Raw genomic sequence first — 12,316 nt, forward strand, 5'->3', positions numbered from 1 at the left:
ACTTATTAGAAAAGTTTTTTCTCAAAAAGTTTCTGTAAACTTCCATAATATCACACTCGAAAAATTGCATTAAGAGAAAACTTATCTTTGTTTGTACCATTTGTTATTTTTCCACCCTCGAATTCAATTTTTAATTTCAAAATAATTTAGTATTAAAAAAAAATTTTTGATTTTTGGGAAGTGATAAAAAAAATGTTCTGTCTGACTAAATGCGATTTTTACTACTAAATTTTAATATTTTGTATTATACTATTAGTCTCGTCTGACTAAAACCGATTTCTACTACTGATTCCAGCTGTAAACATTAATAGAAATTTTGTCTGACGAAAAACGATTCACACTACTGAATTCTAATTTTTAAGAATACCTCAAACTTCTGTCGGACTAAAATCGTTTTACACTATACTGATTTTTTATTTAAAAGTCAAAAAGAAAAAGAATTAGTCAGAAAAAATAAATAATTCCAAGTACAATAATAAAGAAACAACATTAAAGGTAAAATAATTAAAATTAATTATAAAAACACTATTATTGAAAAGAAACGAAAAACAAAATAAGATAAATAAAAAGAAAAGGGAGAATTACCGTAATTAGAAAATTTTAATGAAAATTTCTTTTTCTCAACTTGAAGACATTCATGTTACTGGTGAAATTTTAACGAGTTCCTGATTTTCTTTAGGGAAAATTTTCAAGAGAAGAAACTATACTTTATATTATTGTGAAACTCTTCCTGAGATTAAATCGTTAATTATTTCAAAAGCAGATTTCTTGAAGATTAAATGGAAAACGTACAAGCGACAATTTTCATCCTCTCGCAAGTTGAAACATTTCTGTTGAAAACGTAAGCTCATAACTTTATTTAGATTATAAGAACGAAATCGCTATACATATATATTTATATATAGATCCTCGTCTTATGTATAAAGTTGCATTGATATTTCAGACAAGTTATTGTCAGAGAGATTCCTTTCAATATCTTAAAGATTTTCGACAATATCATTAAGCTTTCATTCAAAACTTGCCTCTGTAATTATTTTATTGTTTCTCATCGCTTCTCATCTTTCAAGGGAAATCTTACATTTTATTTTGTAAATGAAATGAAAGAAAACGATAATCTTAGATTCTATTCTGTAAATTAAAGCAGGAAAAAGGAAATCTTTCCCTTTTATTTCATAAAATAAAGCAAAAAAGCAAAATCATATTTTATTTAGTAAATTAAAGGAAAAAAGAAATTTTTAATTTTAATTTGTAAATTAAAGCAAAAAAAAAATCTTAAATTTTACTTTATTAAAGCTAAAAGTTTTGCTCTCTTATAGAAATAAAAAACAAATAAAAAAAGGAAATCTTACATTTTATTTTACTAATAAAAGTAAAAAAAAAACAAATCTTGAATTTTATTTTCGAAAAATTTCGTTCCTCTATATAGAAATAAAAAAAATTTATTATTTAATTATAACATTATTATGTTTAATATAAACTCTGTTAAAAAAAGTCCTAAAACAGATAATCCAATTTTCGTCTAAAATTAAACTTAATTTCTTCAAAAAAAAAAAAAAAAAAATTGATTTATACATCGTAAGAATTTTAGTGTTAGTAATTAAAAGAGCAACTTTATGAAAAAAGTTTATAAACGTTCTCGTGTTCTCTATTAAAAAATTTAAAAAGCAATATCCCGTCCGTTTATATTCAACAACAGCAAAAAAAAAAAAAAAGTTTCAAAAGGTACTTAAAAATAGACTTGTAAAATTCTATTTAATATCTCTGAGATTTAAAAAATAAAACATTATATGAGACTAACGTTCATTATTGCAGATAAACTTTCTTTCTCTTTTTACTACTCACAATTTTCATTTTAAAACTTTTTATATATATGTATATTATCAAAGTAGAAAGCAATACAGTTTTCCTATGTATATACGTGATTAAAATAATATTGGACAAACAATTTTTCATCATAATTATTCGAAATGGAAATTAATTTTAATTATAAAGTAAAAATTAGCACTACATTCATTTCACTAAATTAGAATTAAATTTTCAAATAAATGTTTAATTAATTTCTTTCTGCCGATGTGGAGTAAATTTTTGGATAATTTTATATTTCTTTGGTACAAAGGAACAAATGTAGATATAAAATATTCTATTTTAATTAACATGACTGTTTATGAATATTGAAAAAAAAATTATTTGATTCAAATAATTGCTAACTTGTCCTATTATCAAATAAATATTTACTTGAATCGAATATTTTTTATTTAAATCAAATAAATTTTTTACACTGTATATTTAACTAATATACACTAATATTAACTGTGTTAATATTTTTATAATATTACATAATTATTATATTTAAGGATTGACACAAAAATTTTATTTTCTTCTTTTTCAGACTTTTTTTTACTTCCAGACAGAATTTTGACTTTTCTCCTAATTCTAAAGATTATTTTTCAAACAAAAATATTTTTTTTACTCCAAAAGTGATTAAAGGATTAAACTGATTAGACTTTAACTGATGATTATAATATTACAGAAAAATGATTGTCTGACCAAAAACTATTTATACTACTGAATTCTAACTTTTAGAAATTACTCAAATTTACGTCTACTTTTTGCTACTGCTTGAATTACGTTCCAGATTTCAATCGAATTTTTTTCTAAAATTTTTAAATAAAATTCTTCTTTACATAAATTATTTTTTATAATTTTTGAGAAAGTTCTTTGAGATTTTCAATTAGTCAATAATTTTTCAATTACAAATAATATTTAAAAATTCAACGAATTAAAAAAAAAAATTTTAATAAATAATTTTTAAAAAGTACTTTTTTTGAAATTTTTAATTAAATTTATTTAAAATTAAAATTTTCTAAAATCTAAATTAAAAACCTATTGAAATTTAATTATTTATCAAATTTGTATACTCAATTCTTATAAAATTCAATTATTCCGTGATTTTTTAGTAAAATTATCAGTTAAATAATTTATAATTTTAAGTAATAATTTTATAAGAATTTGGTAAGAATTGAATTATTTTTAAATAAATTCAATTTTATCTTTAGTAAAATTCAATTATTGTTAGAAATAGAACAAATTTAGGGTTTTCTATTAAAATTTATGGTAATTTAAAAATTTAAAAGGCAAATAAAAGAAAACTTAAAACGAACTAATATTCTTCTCTATATCGATTTTGAAAAATAATTTTTGGGAATATTCTTCGAGAATTCAGATATTCAAAGAAAAAAAGAAAGTTCACATAAAATATTTAAATACATACACTTAAATATAATTCAATTTCTTGAAATTTTAATTATTCGATAGTTTTTTAATTACTTATATATTGAAAAATTTAACTTACCTACTTTCAAAAATATAGCAATAAAAATTGTTAAAAGATTACTAACTTCTTGAGAATTTTTAATTAAAATTATTTTAAATTTAAATTTTTTAAAATCTTAATTTGAAACCTCTTGAAATTTAATTATTTAGAAAAATTAATGTTGTTAATGTATATGATATTTATAAAAATTCTACTCTCATCACTCCAAATAATTATTTAATTTCGAATTTTTAAGTAAAATTATTCGCTAAATAATTTATAAATAATATAATATGATAATAAGTAATGATATACATGATATGATAATAATTCTAATATGAAATTCAATTTAATATTTCCTAAACTTAAATTATTGTCAGAAATGAAAAAATTTAAGGTTTCGTATTAAAAAAATTCGTAATGATTTCAAAGTTTACAAGTCAAATAAAAAAAAATCCCAAGAAGAATTAAATCTTTTCAATATTTTTAAACGCTGCTGGACAGAAATTTTGAATTTTCTTATGAATTCTAACATTTTTTAATTTTTCCAGTACTTTTGATAAAATTCCATGATTTTTCCCTAACTTCCCTGACCTGTGTCAATCATATTTATAATAATTATATAATATAATAAATATACTAATATATTTTATTATTTAACAATAACTTAATTATTAAAACGTATAATTCTACATTATTAATATTTTTAGATTGTAACATAATAGAAGTTCGAGAGAAAATTTTTTTTTTCAAAATTACAATGCAATACACCGCAGGCACTTGTATTTATAATATTTCAAAAAATAGAATTATAATAAATTTTAAATTCATTATAGTTAATTGGTTAATGTGAGGTATAAATGAAATTTTATAATATTAATATTAAATTTAAGCCACCTCTGAAATTAAATATAAAAATATTAGTAAGCAACCAATTAGGAGCTATAGAATAATTTTCCAATGTAACATCAACTTGATAATAGGTATATATATATATTCTAATTAGCCTTGTAAATTCACATTGCTACGGGTATAAAGTATTTTCATTTATATACTTGAAAATAATGAAGCAGACTTGATTTAATTCTAGTGCTTATACTTTGCCATTAGGGTGCACATAATAATTATAATCGCGCCTAATAAGAAGCAGCAAAGGCATATTAATGCAATGAGAGCATTAATATTTAATCGCAAATTATTATTATTTTTATTTTTATTATTATTACTGATGTTAATATTACCGATATTATTATTAACGTTATTATCATTTTTATTATCATTATGATTTTCATTATTACCATTACTAGTATTATTACTAGTATTATCATTACTATTAGTAATATTAGTATTATTTCTATTATTATTATTATTATTAATATTATTAATAGTCTTCTCATTATTATTTTCATTATTTTCACTACTAGTATTATTGTTATCAATATTATTACTAGTATTATTATTATTACTATTGTTAATATTATTGTTATTGGATAAAGCAAATTCAGAGCCGTTTAGCGACAAAGTAACATCAGCAGTTGAGGAACTCACGAATACGTTGTCAAAATCAACCACTCCTGAACCTTCAATTGATTCGATTTCACCCGAGCCAGAGCCCGAAGGAAACTATAAAATCAAGAGAAATTAAAATTAATATTTTTTCAAAACAAAGGAGGGAAAATTTTTCTTTCAACAGCTATGAAAAATATAAAAAATGTTTTTCTTTCCATTTAAGGAGATAAAGTAGAGTTTTGTCAGACAAAATTAATCCTGCTTTTAAGTAGAACAAGATTGCACTGACAAGACGTATTTATATTTAAGTAGAAAAAACACTTTTTGATCAGACAATTTTCCATATTAGTATTAAAAAAATATTAATAATGATAATTATAATAAAAAAGTAAAAATAAAAAAAATAATAGTAATAATAAAAAATTCATAATAATAAAATTATTATTATAAATTTTTCCCTCATAGCAATGAGAAAGAAATCGATCCAGTTTTTTTCATTCGGATTTTGTAGAAATATATGGAGTTAATTATTAATAATATTTTATTAAGTATTTAAATATAAACTCATTTTACCGAATTTTGAAACGTTTACAAAATTTGAATATTATTAAAATATTATAATCAATGTATGTATACATATATTTACATATATACATAAATGAATGTTAGTTCAAAAGCATTTATCTCCCTGTGGACATTTTGGTTTGTATTGGATAATGATAAATTTTACGTAGAAGCAATTCGGTTTATTTGAAAGCAGAATTCTCATATTCTCCATGATATACATACATATAAACGAAAGTACAAACTAACATATATTTTAATTATAGTAATTTGAAAGGTATACAAATTTAGTTATTAACATAGATTATATTGCAATTATAAATATAAATCAGAAGATAAAGATTCTATAACGATAGAAGGAATTACTCTATGTATTTTGTAAATTTATGTAAGAAATATAAAAAAAATTGATTTTCTTTGTAGGTCTGACTATAATTGAGCTTTACTACTGAATTATAATTTTTTTGTATTATATTAAAAATTGCGTCTGACTTAAAAACGAATTTTACTACTAATTGTGTATTAACACTTTAAAAAAGTGTGTCTGACTGTAATTGACCTAAACTACTGAGTATAAAAATGCAATAAAAGTTGTGTCTGACTAAAATCGATTTTTACTACTTATTTACATATTAACACTTTAAATAAGTGTGTCTGACTAAAATCGATTTTTACTACTGATTTTATATTAACAGTTTAAAAATTATGTCTGACTAAAAACTATTTTTACTACTGATTTTATATTAACACTTTAAAAAATTATGTCTGACTAAAATTAATGTTACTACTGAGTTTATATAACCACTTTGAAAAAGTATGTCTGACTAAATTTTTAGTTTAGATTTTTATTACTGATTTTATATTAACACCTTAAAAAATATGTCTGAGTAAAAACGATTTTTACTACTGATTTTATATTAACACTTTAAAAAATTATGTCTGATTAAATAGGATTCTTACTACTGATTTTATATTACCATTAAAAAAAGTATGTCTGACTGTAATTGTCCCGCACTAATAGATATGCAAAAAAAAGTTGTGTCTGACTAAAAACGAGTTATACTACTGAGTTCAGACTAAAATCGATTTTTATTACTGATTTTATATTGACATTTTAAAAAAATTATGTCTGACTAGAAATGATTTTTACTACTGATTTTACATCAATACTTTTAAAAAGTATGTCTGACTAAAATGATTTCTACTACTGATTTTATATTAATACTTTAAAAAAGTATATCTGACTGTAACTGCGACCTGAACTACCAAAAGTAAAATTGCAAAAAGGAAATTTTGTCTGACTAATAACGAGGTTTACTACTGAAATGTCATTTTCTTGTATTATATTAAAAATTGAGTTTTACTAAAAATTATTTTTCAAAATCATTTTATATTAATATTTAAAAACATTATTTTTGACTATAAACCGTCAACTTATTATTAAAATTCCGTACATATTATACAAGAACAAAAATTTAAATTTCCAACGTGAAAGAAAATAATAAAAAAATATTTTAATTACAAAAACAAATAAAAAATAATAAAGAGTGAAAAGAAAAATAGAGAGTAAAATTTTTTGTTTTTGGTTAAAAAAAATATATGGGAGCGATGTTGGTCGATGTATGAGCCAATTTTTCAGTTGACTTTAGTGTGTTTAAAATGTCCATGACAGTTGCGCGCGGTTTACCTCTTGGAAAGGCAAGTTTCAACCGCGGTTTTGCGGAAACGTGAAATTTATCTTTTGGTCTAACAAAATTTACTATCGCTTGTGAAACACGCGATTCCCTTGAGCACTTATCGAAGTATCAGTTACACTTTCAAACAACGACGACGTAACCTTTAACATTCCTAGATAACTGATAGGAAACCAATTCCCCCGCGTGTATTTTCTCTCTTAGGGTTAAATTTATATCGTTGCCACTGGAAAATTAATTAAGAATATATTTCATTTTATTGTTTATGTGGAATGTTCCAATCCTATTTATATATTTGTATATATGTAAATTGTATAAATTTTCTTTGTTAATTAAACCCCAATTATGGGATCTGTAGTTTTTTTATTTCTTAATAAGTAAAGGCGAGTTTTAGTCAGACAGTTTTTTTGAATAGTAGATTCGGAATTAGTAGTAAAAATCGATTTTAGTCAGACTGCATTTTATTGAAAATTGGTAAAAAAAAACTAGAATTCAGTAGTATAAATCGTTTTTAATCAGACGAAACTCTTTTCTTGAAATTCTATAAATAATTAAATAGTAGTTAAAGTCAGTTACAGTCAGACATGTTTTACAATTTTGCAATCAGTAGAAAAAATCAGTTTTAGTCAGACCAAACCTTCAGTAATTTCTAAGAATTTTATTTCAGTAGTATAGATTTTTTTCAGTCTGACTAATCTTTATTTAGTAGTAAAGAACGTTTTTAACGAAACAAAACTATTATTAATTTTTTTTCAGTTTTACAATCTGTACGTAAAGTCAGTTTGAGTTAGAATTTTTTTCTGCATTATCATAATATAAAATCAGTAGAAAAATCGATATTAGTCAGACAGAAGGTTTAGTAATTCTTAAGAATTAGAATTCAGTAGTAAAAATCGTTTTTAGTCAGACGCAAAATAATTTTTAAAGTGTTCATTTAAAATTCAATTTAAAATTAACTTTCAATATAAAACAAAATATTAGAATTCAGTAGTATAAATCGTCTTTAATCAAACAAAATTTTTTTTGCAATTCTATATCTAGTAGTTTAAGTATGTAACAGCCAGATATAATTTCTTAAGGTGTTAATATAAAATCAGTATTAAAATGATTTTAAATAAAACTTAATTTTTAATATAATACAAGAAATGACATTTGAGTAGTAAATCTCGTTAATAGTCAGACAAAATTTCTCTTTTGCAATTTTATATTTTTTTTTTAATTTTTTATTAAAATAAAAAAATTTTTTTTTATAAACAAACTAATTTTTTTAACTTTGGGACGGATTTTTTTTATATTTATTTATACCTTCTAATATATAGAAGATTTTCCGAAAAGTCCCGAAATGGGCCTGATGTGTTAAATGAGTTTTCTAACATTTTCAAAAATCATTTCCTAGCATCGCAGTGGGATTTTTTTACAATTATTTTTTTAAAACTGTCTATAGCGTATAATTTTTAAATTAGAACAAAGAAAATTATAACACATTATCAGTGATTTTTCACTGATTAGCCGAATAAAAAATTTCAGTTATTATTTAATTGGCTATTTTATATTATTTATTTTTTATTGGTATTTTTTTTTTGTGAAAAATGATTGAAATTTCAATCATTTTTAATTGATCGTCAATGAAATGTCACTGATTCAAATGGCGAGAGGAGAGTCACTGAAAATCAGTCAAATTTCACTGATTCATTTGTAGCAAGTGCTATTGTCCCGTTTTTTTCCTGCGATAAAAGTACAAAATAATTTTTGTAATATTTTCAAAAATTTTTATTTTCTCCATAAGAGTCAGAGAAAAAGCGAAGGAGTAAATTAAAAAAAACGTTACGTCATTACCCTCTCTACGTCATCTATTTTGTATCATTTTTTATGCGTGAAATATATAAAAAAATCATTTAAAAATTTTCGAAAATTTTATTTTTGAAAATATGAGAGAAAAATTTGTAAATTTTGAAGCAATTAAAAACTCATTAAAAATCAATTAACGGTAATGGCTAACGACAGAACAAACATTTCTTCAGTTATTAATAAACCTCGGGCCGCGTAACACTTCGCTGTTTGGATTATTTTGGGGCCGTTTGGATCCGTTTGGTTACGTTTGGATATTCTGGATATTTCTGGATATCTTTGGTGATATTTTTGGATAAGTTTAAAAAGTTTGGAAACACTGGACATTTTTAAAAAAATTTCAATGTATTGGATAAATTTGGATGTTTTTGGATATTTCCAATAAAAAGTGCATTTGTTAAAAAACATGAGAAAGTGTCGCTGGGGCAGAAACAACGTTATGAAGTTTGAAGAAATTTAAATTTTTGTTTTTCTTGTGAGTGTTAGCTTGGGAAGTGCGTCATCGAACGAGAGCAGCTCCAGGGATGATCTCGGGAATAAGCTGAGACTAACCGCAGTAAGTAAAAAAAATTTTTTTAATTTTTTAAATTGAAATTTATAATTTTTTAATGGTTTTTTAAAAAGATCCTAAAGTTCTGAACGTTCAAATGAACGAAATTTATTTATTTCTTCTACAAATTTAATTTTTATTGCAATTATTTCGCGTCACTATCCAAAAAATTAATAACTGAGTTTTTAACCGTAAATATTTTAGTTTTTAAATTTTTTGTGATTAGTAATTTATAAAAATATCTTCAATAAAAAATATTTCGTTCATTTGAACGTTCAAAACTTGGGAATCATTTTTTAAAAATTCTCAGTGATTTAATTTTTTCAAATGTTAAATTATTTGTATTTTAATTACCTTTATTTTTTCCAACTTTAAATAATTTTATTTTAATTTTTGCAAATTCAAAATAATTTTATTTACATTTTTCCAAAATTTAAATAATTTTATTTACATTTTTACAAAACTTAAATAATTTTATTTACATTTTTTCAAAATTTAAATAATTTTAATCTCATTTTTCGAAAATTTAAATAATTTTAATCAGATTTTTTGTCCCGTTTATAAAAGACAAGAATTCAAATTTTTTGAAAATTTGTTTGAAAAATTAATTTTTTTTTCTAAGAGTGAGAGAGACAAATGATAATTGAATTTTCAAGAAATTAATCGTCATTATCTCCTCTACGTCATAGTCATTGTTCTGATTATTTCCTGAAAAAATTAAAAAAAAATTTGGCACATTTGTGAAACATTTTATTTTTCATAAGTGTGAGAGAGAAAGAAAAGGAGAAAATTTACAAGAAACATGACGTCATTAACTCCTCTACGTCATTGTCATTGTCCTGTTTATTTTCTGCGAAAAGTAGAAATAATTTTTAAAATATTTTTGAAAATTTTTTTTTTTTTTAAGAGTCAGAGAAAAAGCGAAGGCGTAAATTAAAAAAAAACGTTAAGTCATTACCCCCCCCTACGTCATCTATTTTTTACCATTTATTACGCGTGAAATAAGTAAAAAATCATTTAAAAATTTTCGAAAATTTTATTTTTGAAAATATGAGAGAGAAAAATTTGTAAATTTTGAAGCAATTAAAAACTCATTAAATATCAATTAACGGTAATGGTTAACGACAGGACAGACATTTCTTCAGTTATTAATGAACCTCGGGCCGTGCAACACCTCGCTACTACTGTCGAATTATTTTGGGGCCGTTTGGATACGTTTGGATAATCTGGATATTTCTGGATATCTTTGGTGATATTTTTGGATATGTTTAAAAAGTTTGGTAACACTGGACATTTTTGGATAAATTTCAATCTATTGGACGTTTTTGGATGTTTTTGGATATCTGTCAAAAAGAAGTGCATTTTTTCAAAAAACATTGGAAAGTGTGTTTTTTTGTGAGTGTTAACTTGGAAAGTGCGTCATCGAACGAGAGCTGCTTCAGGGATGATCTCGAGATTGGGCTGAGACATCGCAGTGAGTTAAAAAAAATATTTTTATTTTTTTAAATTGAAATTTATAATTTTTGAATGGTTTTTTAAAAATTCTCAGTGATTTAATTTTTTCAAATGTTAAATTATTTGTATTTTAATTAACTTTATTTTTTCCAACTTTAAATAATTTTATGTTAATTTTTGCAAATTTAAAATAATTTTATTTACATTTTTTCCTAAATTTAAATAATTTTTTATTTACATTTTCCCAAAATTTAAATAATTTTATTTTAATTTTTGCAAAGCTTAAAATAATTTTATTTACATTTTTCCAAAATTTAAATAATTTTATTTACACATTTTTCCAAAATTTAAATAATTTTATTTACATTTTTCCTAAATTTAAATAATTTTTTATTTACATTTTCCCAAAATTTAAATAATTTTATTTTAATTTTTGCAAAGCTTAAAATAATTTTATTTACATTTTTCCAAAATTTAAATAATTTTATTTACACATTTTTCCAAAATTTAAATAATTTTATTTAAATTTTTCCAAAATTTAAATAATTTTTTATTTACACTTTTCCAAAATTTAAATAATTTTTTATTTACATTTTCCCAAAATTTAAATAATTTTATTTTAATTTTTGCAAAGCTTAAAATAATTTTATTTACATTTTTCCAAAATTTAAATAATTTTATTTACATTTTTTCAAATTTTAAATAATTTTATTTACATTTTTCCAAAAAATTTGCTTAAAAAGTCAATTTTTCCCTAAGAGTGAGAGAGACAAATGATAATTAAATTTCCTAGAAATTAATCGTCATTATCTCCTCTACGTCATAGCCATTGTCCTGATTATTTGCTGAAAAAATTAAAGAAAAAAATAGTAACATTTGAGAAATTTTTTTTCTCCATAAGTGTGAGAGAGAAAGAAAAGGAAAAAATTTACAAGAAATGTGACGTCACTAACCCTCCTACGTCATTTTCATTGTCCTTTTTATTTCCGGTGAAAAGTGGAAATAATTTTTCAAATAATTATTGTAATATTTTTGAAAAATTTTATTTTTTCAATAAGAAAGAGAGAGAGAGAGAGGAGTAAATTAAAAAAATTTACGTTATTACCCTCTCTACGTCATCTCTTTTGTCCCTTTTCTTACACGCAAAAATTTTGAAAATTTTATTTTTGCTCATAAGTGCGAAAAATGACTAAATTTCCAAGAAATTTAAATGTCATTAATAGTCAATTAACGGTAATTGACAACGAAGTGAGAGACATTTCTTCAGTTGTGAATGAACCTTGGGCCGAGTAACACCTCTCCGTTTGGAAATTGTGGTCTGTGCTAAAACCACGTGAGACAGTGTTTTTTAGTGCCCAAAGATGACACCAACAAGTACCACTT

The 12,316-nt window shown here is 22.6% G+C and overlaps 1 protein-coding gene across 1 annotated transcript in view; it reads right to left on the minus strand.

Annotated features, from left to right (window-relative positions):
- LOC122506240 (collagen alpha-1(XVIII) chain) overlaps positions 1 to 12,316 on the minus strand; it is a 260,714-nt gene that overhangs the window by 46,436 nt on the left and 201,962 nt on the right. Inside the window, exon 6 of the mRNA XM_043618315.1 lies at positions 4,862 to 4,936. Coding sequence (XP_043474250.1) covers positions 4,862 to 4,936 — 75 coding nt within the window. The remainder of the gene's footprint in view (positions 1 to 4,861; positions 4,937 to 12,316) is intronic.

Source organism: Leptopilina heterotoma, unplaced genomic scaffold (assembly GCF_015476425.1).
Source record: "Leptopilina heterotoma isolate Lh14 unplaced genomic scaffold, ASM1547642v1 Lhet_4, whole genome shotgun sequence".
Classification (NCBI taxonomy): Eukaryota; Metazoa; Arthropoda; class Insecta; order Hymenoptera; family Figitidae; genus Leptopilina; species Leptopilina heterotoma.